At 44.7% G+C, this 22,174-nt stretch overlaps 1 protein-coding gene across 1 annotated transcript in view; it reads left to right on the top strand.

The window, feature by feature from the left end:
* Positions 1–16,241, top strand: part of IL12RB2 (interleukin 12 receptor subunit beta 2) — a 51,126-nt gene extending 34,885 nt beyond the window's left edge. Inside the window, exons 9-16 of the mRNA XM_066597652.1 lie at positions 437–650; positions 745–930; positions 1,524–1,625; positions 3,479–3,628; positions 5,517–5,660; positions 6,621–6,708; positions 11,375–11,474; positions 15,281–16,241. Coding sequence (XP_066453749.1) covers positions 437–650; positions 745–930; positions 1,524–1,625; positions 3,479–3,628; positions 5,517–5,660; positions 6,621–6,708; positions 11,375–11,474; positions 15,281–16,036 — 1,740 coding nt within the window. The 3' untranslated portion in view covers positions 16,037–16,241. The remainder of the gene's footprint in view (positions 1–436; positions 651–744; positions 931–1,523; positions 1,626–3,478; positions 3,629–5,516; positions 5,661–6,620; positions 6,709–11,374; positions 11,475–15,280) is intronic.
* The last annotated feature ends 5,933 nt before the right edge of the window (positions 16,242–22,174 follow it).

Below are 22,174 nucleotides of genomic sequence, written 5' to 3'. Positions count from 1 at the left end.
TGGATGTTTTCCATTTCCGAGTAACATTGTCAACTGTGGACTCTGGAAGGTCTGAAATTGCTGCGATGTCCCATATTGTTTGGTTGCTCATGTGGCATCCCACCACCAGACCCCATTGTGCTCTCTGCACCTCCTGATGGTTTCTGGACTGGGATATACCTGTGTGATACTCTTCTTTATATCTGATACGCACACATCTGATTTGCACATCCCCTTCGCCTAACAGCACAGGAATGGTGGGCGTCCAAATACTTTTGTCAACATGGTGTATTAGGTCCCGCATAACTATGGGATACCAATGAGCTTTTTATTTTCTGCCAAGCTCTTACACCATTGATCCTTAATCCCTGCCTTTCACATAATATAATTGGTAATTATGATTGCACATTTCTTTACATAATGACGCCATTACCCTGCCTTTTTTTTTTTCTTCCAGTACATGAATTTATCGGAATTCAGGGGTCAGATACAATTTTACCAAGTGATATTCCAGGATAATGGGCGTCATGCTACATACATACAAAACACTACAGACACATGGCTGAGCAGAAACATTGACCCAGAAGGGTGTGTGATAACCGTGTCGGCGCATAACTCAATGGGAAGTTCCCCTCCAACATCCATCAGAGTCACCTCTCATAGCCTGGCAGGTAAGTCCGCCATGTACCCTGCTGCTTATCACTTTTAGATAGGTATAATCGCTGCTTACCTTCATTTTTTGTATTCTTTTAATGAACGCCTAAGGTTTACCAGCTCCAACAAATGTCAGCGCCATAACCAGTGGCTCAGAAAGCATCACCGTCCGCTGGGAACTGCCCCCTGGAATTGAATCAGCTGAAGATCAAATAGTAGCGTGGGAGGATCCTACAGGAGAAAGCCTTCGAAAATGGATCACAGTCCCGAAAAGTAACAGATCAGCAATTATATCAGGTAACCATTGCCACCACTAGCAGGCGCCACTGATCTTTAATTTCATGCAAAACTATTGCTAATATTATTTTGAAAGTATTTTTAAAAATTCTGAAATCTACTTTTTTTCTTTTGGGCTTTTAGTCTTTTATGCTTCCTGCATTTGTATGTATTGTTGCTTTTAATATAGATCATTTTTAGAGATGAGCGAGCGTACTCGGAAAAGCACTACTCGCTTGAGTAATGTGCTTTATCCGAGTATCGCTGTGCTCGGGTCTGAAGATTCGGGTGCCGCTGCGGCTGACGGGTGAGTCGCAGCGGGGAGCAGGGGAGAGCGGGCGGGAGAGAGGGAGAGAAAGATCTTACCTCCGTTCCTCCCCGCTCTCCCCTGCAGCTCCCCGCTCCGTGCCGGCACCCGAATCTTCAGACCCGAGCACAGCGATACTCGGATAAAGCAAATTACTCGAGCGAGTAGTGCTTTTCCGAGTACGCTCGCTCATCTCTAATCAGTTTCTTCCTAGTACCTTACAGCATCCTTTTATAATGGATTGGCCATAGAACTCTGTATCCTATTATTTGGATATATTATTTATTACAAGTTCTTTTCTATGCAGGTCACCTGAAGCCCCACATATGTTATCGTCTCTATGTCTACTTGCTTTGGGAAAGAAGAGCTGGGCTTCCTGGAATGGCACATGGTTCAACAAGGCAGACAGGTATTAGTATGTGTGACTATACGACTGCAGGCATTATCTTATTATATGGCATTTATACATCAGCAGTAACATGTTCGACTATATCAGTACAAACTTCCATGATATACAGTATAAGCAGATTGACTATGTGCATTCTCCTGTATGGTCACTGGAGGGCACTATACTGGGAGCTTTCTTCTATGCTCATTCTTGCTCTGCTGATTCCTGGTACTTGTACACGCGATGACTATCAGCGAATTAATCACTCAAAAGAGCAAATTCAGTGTAAACATGGCCAAAAAAGGTGCCAAGCCATAAATCGCTAGTCGTCTGATTTCAGCTTACCAAAAAATAGCTGCTGGTTGATCAGAAGTCATTGGTGTAAGGCAGGAGCGTCAAACTCATTTTCACAAAGGGCCACATAAGCATTATGGGTGCCTTCAAAGGGCCGATTGTAATTGTAAGACAGTATAGTAATAGCAACCCCCATAGTGGCCGCAGTAGTAATAGTGACCTCAGTAGTAATAGGGTCCCCATAGTGGCCCCAGTAGTAAGTGACCCCCATAGTGATAGGAAACCCCATAGTATGCCCAGTAGTGATATTGACCCCAGTAATAATAGTGACTCCCATAGTAGCCCCAGTAGTAATTGACCACAGTAATCAGAGTGGCTCCAATAATAAGAGTGGCCCCCACAGGAGCCCCAGTAGTAAGTGACCACAGTAATCAGAGTGGATCCAATAATAAGAGTGGACCCCAGAGCTAAACTGTCTCTCCCTAGCCGATGGTATCCCAAATTCAGAAAATCGCTGCGCCCATGTGAAAGAGCTGTTAGGATGTTGCATGGCTGACGGGCCACATAAAATGAGGCGGCGGGCCAGATTTGACACGTGTGGTGTAAGGTCACAGTGATTTGTATTTGAACAGCTTGCAAACAATGAAGATCCCCTTTATGAACAATATTTCAAACAACTAATTGACAATCATCGCTCTGCACAAAAACATACGAACGACAACTATACTAATGTACTACTGAACTGACAGCAGGACAAGGCAGGGTTTAATCTTCCTGCAGATAGGGTAGGGGGGAGGCTCCTGCTGCAGATTGTTGTCTCACAGCAAAGCATAGAGCAGTGAGAAGGCTAGAGGGGGACAAGGCGGAGCTACATAAGGGGGATCTCATTATATTTATATTTAGTTTTAATTGCAATACAAGACAAAATGGGTTGAAAAAAAAGGAGGCAATTAAGGGAGTAGGATATTTTCTATGTTTCGGGTTCAAGTAAATTACTAAACGGTGTGGCTATTTAAAGGGGTTTTAAGATGAATAAAAACATTGATTGCAGTGGGGGGATGAAGTGTATATGCTGCTCTGGTCTTCCGGTTGGTCTTTTTATTTGGGCTGCAGCGGTTCGGTAGTTGCTTACCCATGTAGCCAATAGGAGGCACCGACACGGGATGTCTTATAAACAAACCAGGGCTTCTACATAAGAAGCCTGCAATACCAGTTTATAGAACTCCACCTTTCGGATGCTGTGGTGCTAAAATGCTTCGGTGAGTATATTGCTAAAATATCGTTTTGGGCAGAGGGGGTCAAAACTATATAAAAAAATATTACGTTGGAGACCTCTTTAATGGGTGGATGCTAAGGCCCCCAGACAATCTGTGCCTATAGGCAAATCGTTAGTGGTTAATGCTGAGGCAACTAACTAGTAGCTGGTCACTAACAGACCAACAGGAAACAGGAGGAAATAAAGTTCTTACAGTTGGGTTGTTTGCATAGCTTCTGGCTTGTATGGTTTCACCAGATCACTGATACATACAGAACACTTTCATGATATGACCGTGCTCTTCTGGTTTCTATTGGGTCCACAGCTCCCCTGACTGCTCCTCAATTTAAGTATGAAGTTCACAAGGAAAATGCTATACTAGTCACATGGAAGGAGATTTCTGCTGAGCTACGGCTGGGGTGTATCACCCACTACAGCATATATCTGAGGGCACAGACGACTCAGGTCTTTAAGAGTAAGTAACCAATAAAATTAAATTCCACAACAGAGGAGCTTAGAACGATTGACAATGCTGAATAAAATGTTTTGTTTTCATTTTTTGTGTCCCCTCACATCTACTCTGCTACTGGACATATAGCAAGATTGGGGACGAGTTGGGCTAGGTCTACTGGAGAGAACTGGGGGAGGGCTCCTGCTGCAGCCAACTGACTTGCATTAAGGCCGGGAGCACACTTACTATATTTTGGCTTAGTGTTTTCGTCCACAACACCCCTCTTGACCCGCGTCACAGGCCTCTCACCAGCCAAGCCAGAAACCTACTGCACACCGATGAGGGGGCAAACACCCCGAAACAGCTGTCTGTGTATGGATTCTGGCTTGGTTTCCCATTCTCAATCATTATTTTACAGACTTGTTAAAAAGTCGAACATTGATTTGAAGGAATACCGTCATCCAATAGGTGGCGCTGCGGAGGTATTGTTCCAACTTCCTTATTTGTGTCCATAATAAAGACGTGCGTCTCGGCCCAAACTCTAAGCATCATAATAAAACGGATGCTTGGCGTTTTGGTCAGGAGAGCTGCAGTCACACCAGGACGCATTTCCATAATATAGACATAGGCATAGAGCCGAAATACGATACTGTGCTTGCGGCCTTAGACGGAAAGAATGATCTGACAGGACACAAATAGAAGAATTATTTCTATATTTCCCACTGGTTTGTTATATAAAACTGGCTTGAAAGAGGTGAGAATAGTTTCTGGAACTATAACATTCATGGTTGACCATTAATTTTAGATTGGTGGGAATCCAGTGGTTGTAACAGAATCAATTTTCATCAACTATCCACAGAGTAGGCAATTGTGGGGTCTCAGCACTAACACTCCCGCTGATCCTAAGAACAGGGGTCCTGTGCTCCCCTCTTCTCACTGCTCCCCTGTGAGGAAGACCTTAAATGGACTGGAGGCCAACCATGAGCGCTGCTGCTGAATTCACTTCAACGGGATTGCTGGATAGTTGAGAGTATGTATTCGACTATGTCTGGCAGTCCATTTGAAATGAATGGAATAGAAGTGTACATACTGCTTCACTCAAGCTCTGCTGGGGGGGGGGGGGTAAGGAGTAGAGGGTAGCAGAAGAGCTCTCTGGAGGAAGTGGGGGAGGGGGGGGCTAGTGGTGAGACCACCACCAATCAGACTTTTATAGCCTATCCTGGGGTAGTATCTGCTTTGTTTTTAAAACTTTTTATTTATTTTTCTTCAAAATTTTTGGGCAACATACAAAACTTTATATGTAATGCCACAAGATCAGTGAAAGCCACAAAGGACCAATATTTTATTTACATATATGAGTTTGGTCTCTCAGGACCGATATTCATATGGTAACCTTAAAAAGAACAGTTCCTTTATGATTGTATCTTCTAATCCAGAGCTGAACATTCATCTTTCGCAGAAAAGTTGGGGAGTGTAAGTAAGAGGGAAAAAAGGAAAGAAAAAAAAAGAAAAGAGAGGTAGGGGGAGAGAAAAGAATAGCACTTCCAAAGATCCTGTCTCCATACTCAGCATCTCTACTTTCTCCATCGCTCATTGTAAGGAGTCTTAACCTGCCCAGAGACCCCTTAAGTCTTCCCCAGGGTACCACGCTGTATATTATAAAGGTGTCACAATGTTTGCCATTTCCGTATCCGTAAAGTGGGAGATGAAGAAAGGTTTCTATTTCACAAATAATTTTTTTGCTCCTCCTTCTTTGTGTCTTTCCGCCTCTATGCGATCAAATCCCATCAAACCTTTGAGTTGTGTAATAATTTCCTCCATTACCAGGATTGTATCTTTTAGCGGGTGTGATGTAATATCTCTTTAATCCTCACACACATGGATGCTGCTTGTTTTTTTGTTTTTTTTCCAGTACCTTCCAACCAATCGCTTTTTTACCAGTATGAGATAGATAACATTGGGAAAAACGTCCATTACTCTTTGGAGATGACGAGCTCGAATGAAGCCGGAGAGAGTCCTCGAAGTCCTCTAATATCTGCATACATCCAGGCTGATGGTGAGAATGCACAGAGGTCTTCTATTTACTATTCTGTATTAATCATCTTTACTTTTTGCCCAGTTTACACATCATGGAGAAGCCACAAAGCTGTCGAGACACATTAGTTAGGTGTCAGACGCTCCTGATCAGCACACAGTTACATGCACACGCTTGGATGAAAGTGCAAGTTATTTAATGAAGGTGGGGGGGGGGGGGTATCTCTGTAAGTAGCCATTAATGGGATTCATTTCATAATGCATATTTTTACTTAAATAAAAAAAAAGAAGACATTAACCCCCTCCACTACCTTGGCCTACTAGGGAAGCAGGCATTATCTCCATCCACTAACCTGAACCACCAAGGGAAACAGGTTAGTGTTGGGAGGCAGCACTAACCTCTTTTGCTACCCTGAAGCACCAGAGTAGTAGGCATTAACCCTCTTCACTAGCCAGAACCAACAAGAAAGCAGGAAATGACCCTCCTCACTACCCTAGACCACCAGGATAAAATGCACTAATGCCTATGCAACGTCATTGACTAAATAGTGATTCATGTAGCAAATAACAGAAAAATAAAATCTGAATAATTTCTTGAGCTTGGCTGCATCTGCAAAAGTTTGGTATATACAAAAATACCAGACAAATCATATAGAATTTCAAACTATGCAAAAGTCAATCAACAATGGTGGTATTTCCACCTCCAAACTGCTCCCTAATCAAAAGGTGCGAGACACTTAAACGAAAAACGAGAAAAGAAAAACAATGTTCTTCAGAAATAGTGACATAAAAGTCCCTACATCAAGGCTTCCTAAGGAAATTTTGACTTGGCAAGAAAGATCAGTAACACATTAGATTTATTGTATTACTTGACTGTCTCATAACTTACTGACGTCTTCTCCTCACACTTCAAATATACTTTCATAGTGTGCAATCCAGGAGTTTGGTTTCCTTGCAGTTATCTGTTCATCTCATTTTCTAGTTTCAGAAGACATCACGATGGTCGTTGTGTTTGTAGTCGTCCTTCTGTTTGTCGGCTTTCTGTTCAGCATTCCGTTTGCAAAGCAGAGGTGAGAATATCAGTTGCTCCATCATTCTGCTTTTTTTTAAATTAGCAAAATGATTTTGTTTTACTTCAAATGGACAAAAAGTAGAACAGATGAAGGTCCAACCTCAGTGATCAATCAACCACCTATTGGAAGGCCGCATTCCTGCAAGTCTATGTTAGACCCTTTATACAAGCCTTATAACAATGACTGGGAATTGAAAGCCAAGTTAGAATCCATACACCGACAGCTGTTTCGGGGTGTTTGCCCCTCATCAGAATACTGCCTCCCAATAGGTGGCGCTGCAGAGGTATTGTTCCATGTCTCTTATTTGCATTTTACCTATAGGAGTCTCCTCACTCACTTACCTTCTAAATGCTCTCTCTAAGGCTTCTTTCCCACAAGTGTATATCAGCCGGCTGTTTTCACGCTGTGATCTGATGCATTGGATTCCAATGCATCAGATCACATGGCCGTATTCCTAAGAAGTAAAAGCGCCCGGCCAGACCAATATAGCGCCAGGTGTTTTTACGTCGGGCCCAAAAGATAGTCCTGGAGCTATATGTTGGGCCAGAATATGTCAGCCGCTGCATGGGCTCCTATGGGAGCCCATGGCAGCGGCCACAGGTGGGAGGGAGTTTACCAGTGTGGCTGCTAAACCCCCTCCCTCTGCTCTCCTTCCCCCGCGCAGGCTCACCTGTCTTCTCTTCCCCGCTGGCTCTCTGCAGTGGGAGGGGCAGAGCTAAGCACCATCCCACCTCCTCCTTTTGCTGGCTGTGGACAAGGGCTGGGACGTGGACGGAGCTAAGCTCCCGCCCTCTCCTCGCCCCTTGTCCATAGCCATCAATGGGAGGAGGTGGGGCGGGATGGGCCAATGCTTAGCTCTGCCCCGGCTCCTTTCATTGCAGAGAGTCAGCGGGGAGAAGAAGACAAGTGAGCCTGCGATAGGGAGGGAGGGAAAAGGGGCAACGGCATGGTAGTCTCGGCGCATATGTGCCAGGACCCATGCCATCTGAACGGGTGCACAAACGTTTGATTTGTGCGCCCGTTCACCAATTTTATCTCTCCCAACATAGCGTTTTCACGGCCGGCCGATATACGCTCATGGAAAAGAAGCCTAAGGAGAAAAGATAGCGTTCCTCAACCATACCAAGAAAAAGAAACCTAATTTTCACCTGGGGAGTTGGCAGTGCTAAGAAATCTGGAGCAGTTAGCCATACTCCCATTTCTACTGAGTGGCTGTATATGTGTGATCAACTCTAAGGCCGGATTCATATGGGAGAAAAAAAAAAAATCGCATGAGTTTGTGTTGCGAGACACATAAGTCTCACACGAATATGAATCCCATTCTTCTGAATGGGGCCATACACATGAGCGATGTATTCCCGCACTGTAATGCACTGCTATGCAGGAAACCTATCGTGGCATGTTCTTTATCCCTGCTTCGCATCACATCTCCCATTGCTTACAATGGGGCCGGCGGTAGCATAGCACCACATGCTAGGTGCACGCGATGCAAGGTCTACTATTGAACAAGTGATGCGAGGCGGTTTTGACATAAAACGCCTTGAATTCGCGGGGAATTCACACGTTGGAAAGCGCGCTATCAGGCTATGAATCACCGCTAGTGATGAGCGAGTATACTCGCTAAGGGCAATTGCTTGAGCGAGCATTGCCCTTAGCAAGTACCTGCCCGCTCGAGACAAAAGGTTCGGGTGCCAGCAGCGGGCGGGGAGCTGCGGGGGAGAGCGGGGAGGAACGGAGGGGAGATCTCTCCCTACCTCCCCCCCCCGCTCCCTCCTGCTGACTGCCGCTACTCACCGCTCCCCCGCGCCGGCACCCGAACCTTTTCTCTCGAGCGGGCAGGTACTTGCTAAGGGCAATGCTCGCTCAAGCAATTGCCCTTAGCGAGTATGCTTGCTCATCAGTAATCACAGCCCAATATATATAGTAAAATACGCCGATGCTTGCGCATCAAAGCATCGTTCGATCTACAAATACACGGCGCTCAGCAGCGCGCAAATGCACCTACACCTGTGTGAAGCTGGCTTTAGTCTCCTTTCACGTAAGTGTGAGTTTTTTTTAAGACCCGTCTAATTGGAGAAAAGAAAAACAAACACATCAGGACTCGATCTCTGATGACTCACAGTAAAATTATAGCCTCACCCAAATCTCAAGGTTTTCCCATAGTGAAAAATACAGCATGAAATTAGCGAGAAAACGTAATAAGCACGGAAGCTGCAGGTTGGAGGCGGCGATGCCGAAACTACACCGCCAATTATAGGAACCGCTCCATTTAGATTTGTGGAAGGACTTCATGTAGTTTCAGAAATTGGTAACAAATTGACCTTATGTGGATCGACCTACCTCTAGGCTAGCTCCACACGGGCGATCGTGATTTTGCCGCGAGAAAATCGTGGCAAAATCACATCCTTGTTTCTGTGATTTTTGAGCAACAGCGATGCTTTTTTTTTTTTCTAATGTTAAATTCGCAACACTCTGCAACGCAAGTTTGTGCATTGCGATGTGACAAAAAGGAGGCTCCATAGAGAAACATGGTAGATAAAAAAAACAAAAACGCACAATCGCTGAAAGATGGAGCATGCTGAGATTTTTTTTGTTCTCACAACATCGCTAATGGGAAGGATAGCATTGAAAAGCATAAGTCTCATGTATCTGTTTTTCTTCCCATTCTCGCATCGCGCGATTTTATCACCCATATGAAACCACCTTTAGGCTACACCTGTATGTCGCGGGCTTTGGTGTAGATCAGCGTCAAAATAAGCATGTGATATGCAGTTTTTAAAGCAAATTTTACCCCTAATTTAAATAGATAAAATCTACTTAATAAGGCCGGCTTCACGTGACCGCAAGTGTAATTACGTACGTGTGCCTTAGCGCAACATTTTTGCACTATGAACTAGGCTTTTTTTGCGCTTGCATTTTACTGTGCTCTTTCTGCACGCTTGGCATGTTCATTTGCGCGCAGCATACAAACACACACCAGTTGCACATGGATGATACTACTTGTAGATCACACAGAGGTGCAAGGAAAGAGAAAGGCATTCAGCGACAGACACGAGAAATGAGGGAGAGGAATACTCTTGAGGCATTGTGTTACGCAGCTTAATCTCAATATTAATTTTAGAAAAAAGCAACAAAAATGCATCACTGCAAATGACAAAAAACACACAGAAATGCATGAATGTGAAATATTCAAAAAACACATAAGAACACAAGTGTCAAAAACCCACCAAGTAGTCTGAATGAAAAAGCAACAAATGCATAAAAATAAAAATATATATATATTATTTCTTCCTTATTCACTAGGGATGAGTGAGTATACTCGCTAAGGCACTACTCGCTCGAGTAATGTGCCTTAGCCGAGTATTTCCCTGCTCGTCCCTGAAGATTCGGGGACCGCCGCAGCTGACAGGTGAGTTGCGGCGGGGAGCGGGGCAGAACAGGCGGGAGAGAGAGATCTCCCCTCCGTTCCTCCCTGCTCTCCCCCGCAGCTCCCCGCCGGCCCCCGAATCTTTCGGGACGAGCAGGGAGATACTCGTCTAAGGCACATTACTCGAGCGAGTAGTGCCTTAGCGAGTATACTCGCTCATCCCTATTATTCACTCATCCAGATAACACTCGGTCGTATACTGTCTGCGTGATACTTAGTACGCAGCAGATACACCTGTAACGTGCGTATTTTATGCACCCATAAACTATGCCAACGCGTAATACGCACCAAAATAGGACATGCTGTGTTTTGTTTTTCTCCCCCAGGTCTGAATGCAAATCTGGGTAATACACAGATAAAATACGGCCGTGTGAGTGACCCCTGATGCATTTACGCTATTCATCCCGACTGCTGTTTAGGATTGCTTCCCATTCACACTGCTGCGTTTTTTGAAGTTTTTTTTTCATTATTATTACAAGGGGTTGTACTAAGATTAGAAGTTATTCCCAATCCACAGGATAGGGGATAACTTGCGGATTGGCAGGAGTCTCACTGTTGAGATCCCCGCCCATCTTGAGAACAGGACTCCTGTGTCCCGCTGTGACCGTCAATGTGGCGGTTACTTTTACCTCTGCAGTGACATCAAAGTGAATGGAATACAGGCCAAACATGCACAATCGGAACCCCATTCCTTTCAATGGGGCTGATAGAAATACTGGAGTGGGTGCTGCCCGGCTATCTCCGCAGTTGCATTGAAAGCGAGTGGAGCACTAGCGCGCCTGCGTAGCCAGCACTATTCTTTTTCCCAATGCAGGAGGTGCAGTAAAAGACCACAGTGAGGACAATGGGAACACAGGACCCCTATTCAGGATCGGTCTTCTTAGGAGGTCGGAGCCAGTGTACATTTCCGATGTTGGTCCAGGAAACAAACTAATGATAGCTGTAGGCATTAACAGGTTTTCCCATTAGCTTGACTTTAGCTGGGAGTTCATTTGTCCATATACAGGCAGTCATCTGCCATATGTAAATGGCAGTAAACGAGCGGCACGCAAGATGCTTCGCCAATCGGCACAACGGGAGGCTCGTTGGCCCATCTACAAGAGGTTTAGCTGTTTGGGGAAAAAGTTATAAAAAATGTTTTATGCAACTTTATGACATTAATTGCAGTCTGAGAGGAGCAGGCCGGGATTTTTACGACTGAAGAAACACTACATCCATGTATATATTCCCTTTTAGGCTTCAGTTTTTGTTATCAAGTATCCTTCCGCAGTGGTGCAGCAAGCCCGTTCCTGACCCTGCCAACTGCAAGTGGGCCAAGGAGTACATTGCAAGTGAGGTATGGTGATAAGTAGCTTTGTAGCACTCACTAATGTAGTACGAAAAATGATTTCTGTGAGTGTGTTGTGGGCATGCTCCGCGGCGGAGATCATTGTGTAGGGAAGGTGAGCTGAAGTCAGAGCAGAAGCCGCTGCTCTGACCCCGGTGTAGTGGTGGGCCCAGCGCTTATTGAAATAAATGGAAGCTCTGCCTACAATTACAAGCACCCACCACTACACCGGGGTTGGCGCAACGGCTTCTTCTCCGCATCTAGTGTATCCAGGTACAGGTAGCGGTCGCTGCCTGGAAAAAGCCCTTTAGGGATTAAGACTAAGGATGAGCGAGTATACTCGCTAAGGCACTACTCGTCCGAGTAATGTGCCTTAGAGAGTATCTCCCTGCTCGTCCTTAAAGGGGTTGTCTCGCGAAATCAAGTGGGGTTATACACTTCTGTATGGCCATATTAATGCACTTTGTAATATACATTATGCATTAAATATGAGCCATACAGAAGTTATTCACTTACCTGCTCCGTTGCTAGCGTCCTCGTCTCCATGGTTCCGTCTAAATTCGCTGGCAGCTTGCTTTTTTAGACGCGCTTGCGCAGTCCGGTCTTCTCCTTTCAGCACGAGCCGCTTCAGTGTGCTCGCCGCTACAGCTCGGGAGCGCGCTGGAGCGGCCATTCTGTACCATCCTCTGTTAGAGGAAGGTGCAGAGCCACGCAGCTGTCCCGCCGTCCAGGTAAGTGATGAGCCGGGGGGGGGGCTGCCGCTGTGCCTGGGGGAGCGCGCACGTCGGGCTACAGCAAGCGATGGGAAAAGAGCCGGCGGCCATCTTGGGAAAATTTTTATAAGTTGCTGAAACGCTGGAACTGTAAGTACAAACCAGCTAGAAAAGTCATTTACAGGGGGGCTTAGTAATGTATGCTTAATTAGGGGGACTGGGCAAAAAAAAAATTCACTGCTTCCTCGAGACAACCCCTTTAAAGATTCAGGACCGCTGCGGCTGACAGGTGAGTCGCGGCGGGGAGCAGGGGAGAGATCTCCCCTCCGTTCCTCCCCGCTCCGCGGCGGTGCCCGAATCTTTAAGGACACGCAGGGAGATACTTGTCTAAGGCACATTACTCGGCCGAGTCGTGCCTTAGCGAGTATACTCGCTCATCCTTTTTTTGCCTTTTTTGTTTCCCCTCCCCTCCCCACTTAGAAAAAAATAAATATGTTGACATAGCCATCTGAGTCCTGTTTCTTTGCTGGACAATCGTACTATGTAACGTAGCATATAATGTACTGAGACACTTTGAAATTTTTAAAAGTGGAGTAAAACGTAAAAAGACAAAAACCACCATTCTACCATGTTTTCATACTATACACATTGTGGCAAAAATGACGTCATGGCTTTCTTCCAGGGGGGCAGTCTGATTACAAGGATACCAGATTTCGGATTTTTTGCTGCCCCATCTTCTGACGGCCATAGCTTTATCTTTCCGTTGATGGGGATGTGCGAGGTCTTGATCTTTGTGGGATGGGCTGTCATTTCTACGGGTATCCTTTTTATTACATTTTTTTCTTCTTGGAGACAGGGTGACAAACCAAAAAAAAGATCAATTGTGCTGTGAGTTTCTTTCTAACAATGATCATCATGGAGGATGTTAACAGATCGAATTTCTAGGGACATGACAGTACCGAAGACGTTTTGGGTTTGTTTTGATTTTTATTATAAATATGGAAAAAGGGTTTTTTAATCTAAGCTTTAATATCCTTATTTCTTTACAATTAAAAAAAACAAACAAAACTTTCATCTTAAGTCCCCATAGGGAACATGAACTTCAGATTCATGGCTTACATCATACACTGCAATACCCCTGCACTTATTGTCCAAAAAAAAAAAATCAAGCATGTGTGACTTGTAAGGCGAACTTCTCACGGGCAAGCGCGATATCGGGCCGTAAATCGCGTTTGCCATCCATGTGAAAGCCCCAAGGATGCGAGGGGGTTTTATGTGAAGATCTCACATCGCATCGCCCGCACTTTGCACATGGTACGATGCTGCACTCAGCCCCATTGAAAACAATGGGTACTGCGATACAAGAGCACACACAAGATAGAACATCCTGTCATTTGTTTCCCCCATGCAGGGAAACATCGCTAATATGCATGACCACATTCAAAAGAATGGGGTTCATATTTCTGCATCTTGCAACACACAAAATCTTGTGCGATTTTCTCAGCCATGTGAAGCTGGACTAACGTTGATATAACGGATTACAATATCAGAGCCAAAAGGACAAGTTATTGCAGAAACCTGAACCCTTGAAGGGAGACTCTAGCACCCTGTTGGGCCGCCTATAGCTTGGATGCAAGATGTGATACGAGCAGAGATGGAGGCATGCAGGCGCCGTATGACATCCTGCGGCATATTACTCCACGTTTGGTTAGTCTGGTCAGAACAGCCCGGTGGGGGGCAGTTCATCGATATGACCATCCAGCTTCTCACATCCCAATAATGCGCCCCTCTCAGACTCTGGTAACGGGGTGAAATCTCTTCTCTGCATCGTAGAGGCGTCTAGTGGCCAACAAGCTCCACACAAGCAGGAGAAGAGGTCAATACACACAAGGAGCCTCCGAGAGCCTCTTATAGGTCAAGGGGGGAACCACTTTTAGGGTCTCAAGTGACAAGACAGTTCATCTAATCACACTACTACTCTAATCACAAGCATCTCTGCCTAAGGGCTCATTCACATGGGCGCAGGCGGTTTTCAGTAGTCTGTGCCACAGTGCGACCGAAAATGGCGTGAAGGGGCGCACAAACCTGTTAGTGTGCCCGTTTAGATGGCCCAGCGCATATACGCCGAACCTGGATTGCTCTGCTAAACTGCCTCACCCTTTTCCGTCCTTTCTCAGTAAGGGGAGGAGACAGGGCGGAAGCTAATGTGCTAAGCTTCACCACTTGTCGGCTGCCAGCAACGGGAGGGGGCGAGAGCTTAGCAACTAGCTCCTGCCCCATCCCATTGCAAACAGCCGGCAAGGGGCGGAGAGGAGGGGGGAAGGGGTTAGCAGTTTAGGAGACACGCTGCTAAACTCCCTCCCACCTCCCTTCTCCGGCAGCTACCATAGGAGTCTATGAGAGCTCCTGCCACAGTATTCCAGCCAGGAAGATAGTTCCTGAACTATCTTTCCTAGCCAGCGTAAAAGCGCCCAGCTGAAATGCGCACCATATGCACTATCTTGGCCGGCCGGGCCGTGAAAGCGTGGCCAACATACTCTCGTGTGAATGAAGCCGGATATGTAACTGCATGCCACATTTGCAGCAAAATAGTAACTCAGCTAGGTGCTTGTTTTTTTTTTTTTTCAAAGTGTATTAAGACAGACCACAGCCTCGTCCAAAGAGGAAGAACTACATGGCAGCCATGCGGGCCATCATAAGGTCTTGGGCTGTTATGAGAATCCCAGGGGCACCTCGTGATCATCACAAGGGGAACTGTTTAGAACCCCCAAACACTGATGGGGGCATTTAAAATGTTGGGTGAGTGATACCCACCTGCAACAGCTACTGAGATGGCTGGCACCCACCGTGTAAAGAGCAGGATCGGCTTCCACTTCTGCTCCATCCAAGCCCTTTAAGAGTGTAAGGGTTATAAGACATGTTGTCTTTCACTGTATTATAACAGCTGCATTCACAGCTCTGGTGGTCGTTACTGGAAACAGTCGTAGAGTTTGTCAAAGGTGCTTAGCTAGCATCCTGTAATACAGAAGGGCGATGATGTAGCTTAAATCTATGTATCAACACTGCATACACAATTTAATGTCCTGTTTGAATTTCTTGAAGGAAAAAAGGGAGATTCTTACGAAAGTGGCATCAAGTATCTCTGACTACAGCGATGAAACAGAGACACTAGAAATAGAAGAGATAACTAATGAAGAAGAGGAGTTCCTGGCATCTGTATTTAGTTATAAAATAAACAATGTAGCCATTGGGATCCCTCAGGAGAACATCCGAACCCTCAGGGAGGACGTAGCAGGAATTGCACCGGCCCAGACCTTAAACCGGGAACAGCGTGGGGTGCAGAAATTCCTAGAAGCTGATCATCCACCAGACTACCTGTTCCACCACAACATGCAAGCATCAGACTATTTGCCTCATATTAAAGCAGCAGAGTACCTGGCCCAACATGGAATGAAGCCATCAGACTGCCAGGTCCACCAAGATATTAGACTGTCCAACTCTATGATCCACCGCAATATTAACCCATTTGATTACCTGGTCCACCACGATACACCAGCCGACTACTTGGCCCATTATGAAATTAAACCATCAGACTTCCAGATCCACACAGATATTAGATTACTGAACGCCATAGTCAGCCGTGTAAAGCCATCAGCCTACTTGGTCAACTGTGAAAATACAGTGGACTATCTGCCAACGAATATGCTGACCATCATGGAGGGTCCTGACAAAGAAAAAGACCTGTTGCATCCCCAAATATTTCTGACTGCAGGAGAAAGGACTGCTAACACAATTAGACTGGACACCGTAGAGATCAACTTTCCACGCACCGTGCAAGGAGATCCATGCCTTGTTTAAAATGGTTCAAAGGCTTGTGAACTTTTACAACCAATGTTGTTTTCACAGCAACTGCAACTATTTAACGACATCCAGACATTCTGTATACAGCTTCTATGCAGATTGATGTGGCGCCATGGTTACAGACAACCGCCGCATTTACACTTCAATGTATTACAACACATGAAAAAAAAGTTTCAGAAGTGTGCGCACCCTAGATTACATCAGAAGCTGTCCTACCAGAAGCAATCCATTAGATAAGGGATAAGCTGATCAGTGTCCAGAAGCCCCCCCCCCCCCCCCATTTAGACGAGAAGGTAAAAACCTGGAAAAATTGGGAACTTTTTTTGCCAAAGCCATTTTTTTATGTTCTACAGTTTGAATCCCATGTCATAGATATATTATTTATCATTGGAAAAGAACATATTCTACAAACTTCACACACTATTTCACACACAGCGGAAACACTTGTAGCATTTCCGCATCCAAAACCGCATGACTGGTATAGATTTGGACTCCGATTCAGCCCCAAAAATCCCTGATGCTGAAGTGCGCTCAGTTGTCGTTCCGTATGCAAGCGCTGAGCAGCGCTTTTAAGTATCTGTACTTGCTGCTCTTAAGGCCCCCTTGTCCACGGCAGTGGTTTGCCGCCGGCGAATCACGCCATCTGAAGCTTTTCATAGCATTGCTATGGAAAGCGCCGGCCCCTGTCCACGAGCGGAGAATCATTGCGATTCTCCGCTCGCGGTGGGCAATTCGCAGCATGTTGGAAATTGCCCCGATTCTCCACGGCCAGCCTATTGGATAGGGCTGACCGGCGGAGACTCGGCAGCGGCTCCTGCTCCCGGGCGGCGGCAATCTGCCGTGGGACTTTGCAAGGCCCGTGGACAGCCGGCCTAAATAATCACTGTAGCTGAAAGGTTAAAATAGTCTGTGGATCCAGAGCAAGGGACGTTGTGCAGTTTTTGCCGCAGATCTGACATGCTGCGGAATAAGTTTGTGTTATACAAATAAAGATTATCATCATGTGCAGGATTTCAGCTATGTGTGACCGAAGCCTTGATAATATACTGCCACCTACTGACAAGTAATTATATTACCACCGAGTCCCTGTATAAAAAAAAAAAAGGAGGAAGTGAGAGATTCCTCACCTTCAGCCCCATTTATACACAAAGATGATCATTCAAAAGATAGGATGATTAACAGTTTGAGCAACTGTTTTGCATAAGCTGCTAATGGACACCAATACCCATTAGCAGCTTATTAGCTTCATTTGCATGGAAATGAGCCTCCTTGCGCTGTATGCAGAGAACAGCAGATGGTCTGTTTCATGCATACAGCTCTTTTATTCTGCCTAGGGACTGCAGCTGAATACAATGTTATGAGCGCTCCCATAAGAGAAAAAGCTACCTGCTATCAGCTCTCCGGCCGAACAATGGATTTTAAGCTCAACCAAACATCATTGTTCGTCTGAAAGGTAGACGATGGTAGTAGCATTTACACACAACGATTATTGCTCAAATGACATTGTTTAAACAAATTTTGAGCGATAATAGTAGTGTGTAAATGGGGCTTTTCCCCTGCAAAAAAACACATTTGAATGGCTTTAGGTGTACAGAATTTTTTTCCTCCTAAAGTCTTTATACATGCACCAAACTTCTATCACCAAAAATCCATTTTAATAATCTTCATAGTCCTGTGTTGGTGACAAGTACATGGGATTTTTAGAAATGGGACTATGGGGATCCTTGGTGCGCAAATGCACATGAAAGTACAGCGTGCACAAAATATGGAAATGTGAATAAACCCATTGAAATCAATAGGCTCTCTTCGCCTATTGCTTTCAATGAGCACACGCCTCAGCACACAGGGTTTGCTCTCTTCTGCGTGCTTTTTCTGCCTGCAGGGCGTGGTTTCTCATGCGCGGACTGAAGTGGCTAATTCGTCGAATGAGCTCCAGATGTGCTTTTTTTCCAGTGGAATTACGCACTATTTCCCGCATCTCCTTGCGTATTGAGGGCACATTTGCGCACCCCCATTGACTTCTATGGGGTTCTTGGGTGGTCATACACACAGAAAGATAGACAGTTTTATCTTTTGTTGTCGAAATGCATGTGTAAAAGACAGAAACGTGTACGAACCCAATGAAATCAATGTGTTAAATTCTCTGCCTGTTGTATGCGCAAATATACTCATGTGACGCCAGGGTAAGGGCTTATTCACACCAACACAATACAGAGTGAAGAAAACCCGCATGTTTTAGGGTAATCGGTGAATTAAAAGTTTGATTGCAATGTAGCCCATCACAGATATACATTTAAAAGGTAAATTGTATTAGAAATTACATAAAACCGAGGGCAAACAAAGACACTTACAAACATAAAATGTTTTACGTTTGTAAGCGTCTTTATGTTTGCCCTCGGTTTTAAGTAATTTCTAATAAAATTTACCTTTTAAATCTATATCTGTGAAGGGCCCTATTTAAGACATAGATTACACATAACACTGCGATTGCTTTTTGATTGCAATGTAACAATAATTAAAATAAGCCTTAGGCCCAATGTCCAAGGGCGGATCTGATTTGCAGGATCCGCAAATCAAGCCGCCCATAGGGAAGCATGGGCATCCACACATGAATTAAAGCACGCGGATTTGCTTTGTGGACCTTTTGGTCCGGAAAACAAATGGTAGCACGCTCTATTTCAGTGCGGTTCCCACACAGACGGCTTCTATTGAAGTCAACGGAAGCCGTCTGATGCGCAACTGAATTGTGGACGGACCGTGCGGCAGCACGCCGGACGGCGCTTCCATACGTATCCGCAGTGAAGAAAATAAGAAAACCCGGATGGGTAAGCAGGGTCGGATTTCGCTACAGGCTCCCGCATGCAGAATCCGAGCCACCCGTGGACATGAGGCCATAGCATTTTAATGGCTTATTCACATGAGCGTATTTTCAACATGCATTTCATAACAATATGTAGCATGTTCTATTTTTGTGTGTATTGCGCATAAGCATAGCACATTAAATGTATCTTAAAGGGGTTGTGCCGCGGCAGCAAGTGGGGTTATACACTTCTGTATGGCCATATTAATGCATTTTGTAATATACATCGTGCATTAAATATTGGCCATACAGAAGTTATAAACTTACCCCCTCCGGTGTTGGCGTCCCCGTCTCCATGGCGCCAACCAAATGCCTTCTTCTGCCTGGATTAGACGCGCTTGTATATTACAAGGTGCATTAATATGGCCATACAGAAGTGCATAACCCCACTTGCTGCCGCAGGACAACCCCTTTAATTGCTCACTTAAGTCAATTGGAGCATGATTGCATGTTTTTCGTTTTTTTTGCGAGTGCAAAAACACAACACCCATCACGCAAATTCGCTTCCGCCCATGTGAAGTCAGCCCAAGACTAGATGTGTCTAGTCAAGCTGAATTTCTGCATCCACAATACAGATAGGTGACGGAGCCCGACTGTAGGTCTCCTGACCAGACTTATCAGGCTACATTTACACTGGCCCAAATTTTGGGCCGAGAAGCTTGCCAGCGTGCGTTTTCCACGGCAGCGCAAACCTTTTTTTGATTTTAAAAACAATAGTATAGCATCACTTCTGTGTAACTGACTTCAATGGGAAGCATCACACCACACTCCCATCGCCCGGCCTGTGAGTGTCATGCAATGGGGTTCAGGTCCCATTGAAAAAATGGGCAGGGCGTTGTAAGGGGACGCCCAAAGATAAAACATGATGCGTGCATAAATCCAGTCAAAAGAATGGCGCTCATATTCATGCGAGTTTTGTGGGCATCGCACAACTCACACAAGAATACTGCTTGTGTGAATAAGCCCCGAGCATCAAATTTAAGAGTGGATTCGTGAATCCACGCATCTGTCACCGATTTAGAAGACAGTTTGCATACTAGATGAGGAAGAATAGATTTGCATGTTTGCACCCATTACATTAAATCTGTGTAATAAAAACATGATTTGGTTACAGGCCGTTATGTACAGGTTATTCCCGGCCAATATTGTTTGATAGTACAGGCACCAAGAGAAGCTGCTCGGCCAAAATCTCAGCCGTTTGTGAAGAGCGAGCCTTGGGAACGACAACTCAGCCTACAGACAGAACTACAATGGTATCAACACCAAGGCCGTATTTACAGGGGTGAGAAAAACGCATGAATTGTGTGCGATTGTGAGGCGCAGAACGCATGCATTGTAATAACACATTCACAATGGGCTCATTTACAGGAGTGATTTTCTTACAACTGTACTGAAATTAAAATATATGAAGCAATGGCACCAATCATTTCCTAAGGGAACAAAGAAAAAAAAAAACGCATCGCACTTGCATGTAAATGCAATCTTCATGGGTGCAATTTTTTAAATTTTTACTATCAAAATGATACGCATGAAATTCCCATGTGCTGCAATGTATATTTCCTGCAAAATGCATCGCAATCGCAGGTTTGCAAACACGATATCGGTCTAACTTTCCCAGCATATGGACCAATGATGAACCGCACCTAGAGCAAACTGGTCCATACATACCAGCAGCAGAGCACTCCTAGCCATTGCAGCCATAACATGGTCAAAATGTAACCCCTTTATGTCACTCGTACAGCTATCTATATGGTGATAATGGTTCCCTTTGATAGCAGGTCAAACAGAACTGATATCCACCTGCATGCAGTGGGTTTGGCTCGCACGCCCGCTACATACACAGTATATATGTATGTATATTTTATATTATATAAACACACATATATACGTAACCCTTTAAATGTCTTGTCAATTCAGGGCCAACAATGATCCCCAAAAAAATCCCACTTCTCTCTTCTCTACTGCAGTTTATATAGAACTCAATACTGTTTGTACCGGACCCAGGTAAGATGTGATCGCTGGGTGTCCGCCAGCAGAACACAGCCAATCAGCTCTGTTAGCAACTCATGTCACTACAGGGGCACCATGTTCACCTATAACAGGGGGTCCTACTGAATCCTGCGGCAAGTTGAAAACCACACAAAGAAAATATATATATATATTCAATGTACCACAGAAGCCAATATACATGGACAAAATTTAAAAGTTACTAACTCTGGATATGCTAATCCTAAGTGTAAAGTTACAAATTAAAAAACAAAACTATGAATTCAGGAAAACTTTTTAACATTGTGTGTGTGTGTGTGTGTGTGTGTGTGTGTGTGTGTGTGTGTGTGTGTGTGTGTGTGTGTGTGTGTACACACAGTATATATATTCCACATTAAGACCAATAAAAAAAATAACTTGAAGTTTTGATTTTGTATTACAAAAATAGACTTGCGATGTGATAGAAGTATTTCCTCATGTGTTTTTAAAGTAAAAAGAGCGTACGAGAAAACAGACCCAGGTGTAAAAGAAAAAAAATTTGGGCTGCCAAAATTTAGCATTTTTTTCCTGTTCCCCATGCCTAAAAGTAGTGACAGTATAAGCTCTTCTCCCCACAGTTCCGTGTTGCATCTCTCTAGCTCTCCCACCAGTGGTTACAAGCTGTAGTCAGCCAGGGAAGTCACAGCCTGCAGCAGCCAATCACAGGCCTCAGCGTTCAAAAGTTGAGGTTTATGACCGGCTGTCTGCTGCTGTAAACAAATCCAACATGAAGAAAGGAGTCGAGGTGCTGGAGCTGTGGGAAGCCAGGAGGGGTAACTAGACAATCCTCATTTTTTTTGCATAAAATTCTGCAGGTTCTTGTATCACATGATTTATATACTTCAACAAACCCCACACCCACAAAAAACACACACTTTTCCCTTTTTGGACCTTTGGGCCTCATGTCCACGCCATGTGCAGATATTTCATGTGGATTTTTACAGCGGATGCAGGTTATCCTAAAATTGACTTTATTTTTGTGGGAGATTGCAGATTTTTCCACGCAGATGTACTAAAAAAATTCACACTTCTTTAAGAAGTTCATGGGGCACGGATTTCAGAAGTTGTTTTGCACACGTAGTAATGTTTTTAAAAATGTACAACTTTATAAGTTTATGTAGTAACAATGAATCACTTCTATTCCTTTGATTTCTGCCACTTCTAGTCAGTCATGTGACTTCTAGATTGTATGTACCTACAGAACACAATGAGTGAAGCAATATCCTTACCAGGTATAAATGGGCTTACAG

The sequence above is a fragment of the Eleutherodactylus coqui genome, chromosome 3 (assembly GCF_035609145.1).
Source record: "Eleutherodactylus coqui strain aEleCoq1 chromosome 3, aEleCoq1.hap1, whole genome shotgun sequence".
Classification (NCBI taxonomy): Eukaryota; Metazoa; Chordata; class Amphibia; order Anura; family Eleutherodactylidae; genus Eleutherodactylus; species Eleutherodactylus coqui.
Note: the sequence above shows the minus strand (reverse complement) of the source record. Positions and strands in the feature narration are given on the sequence as shown.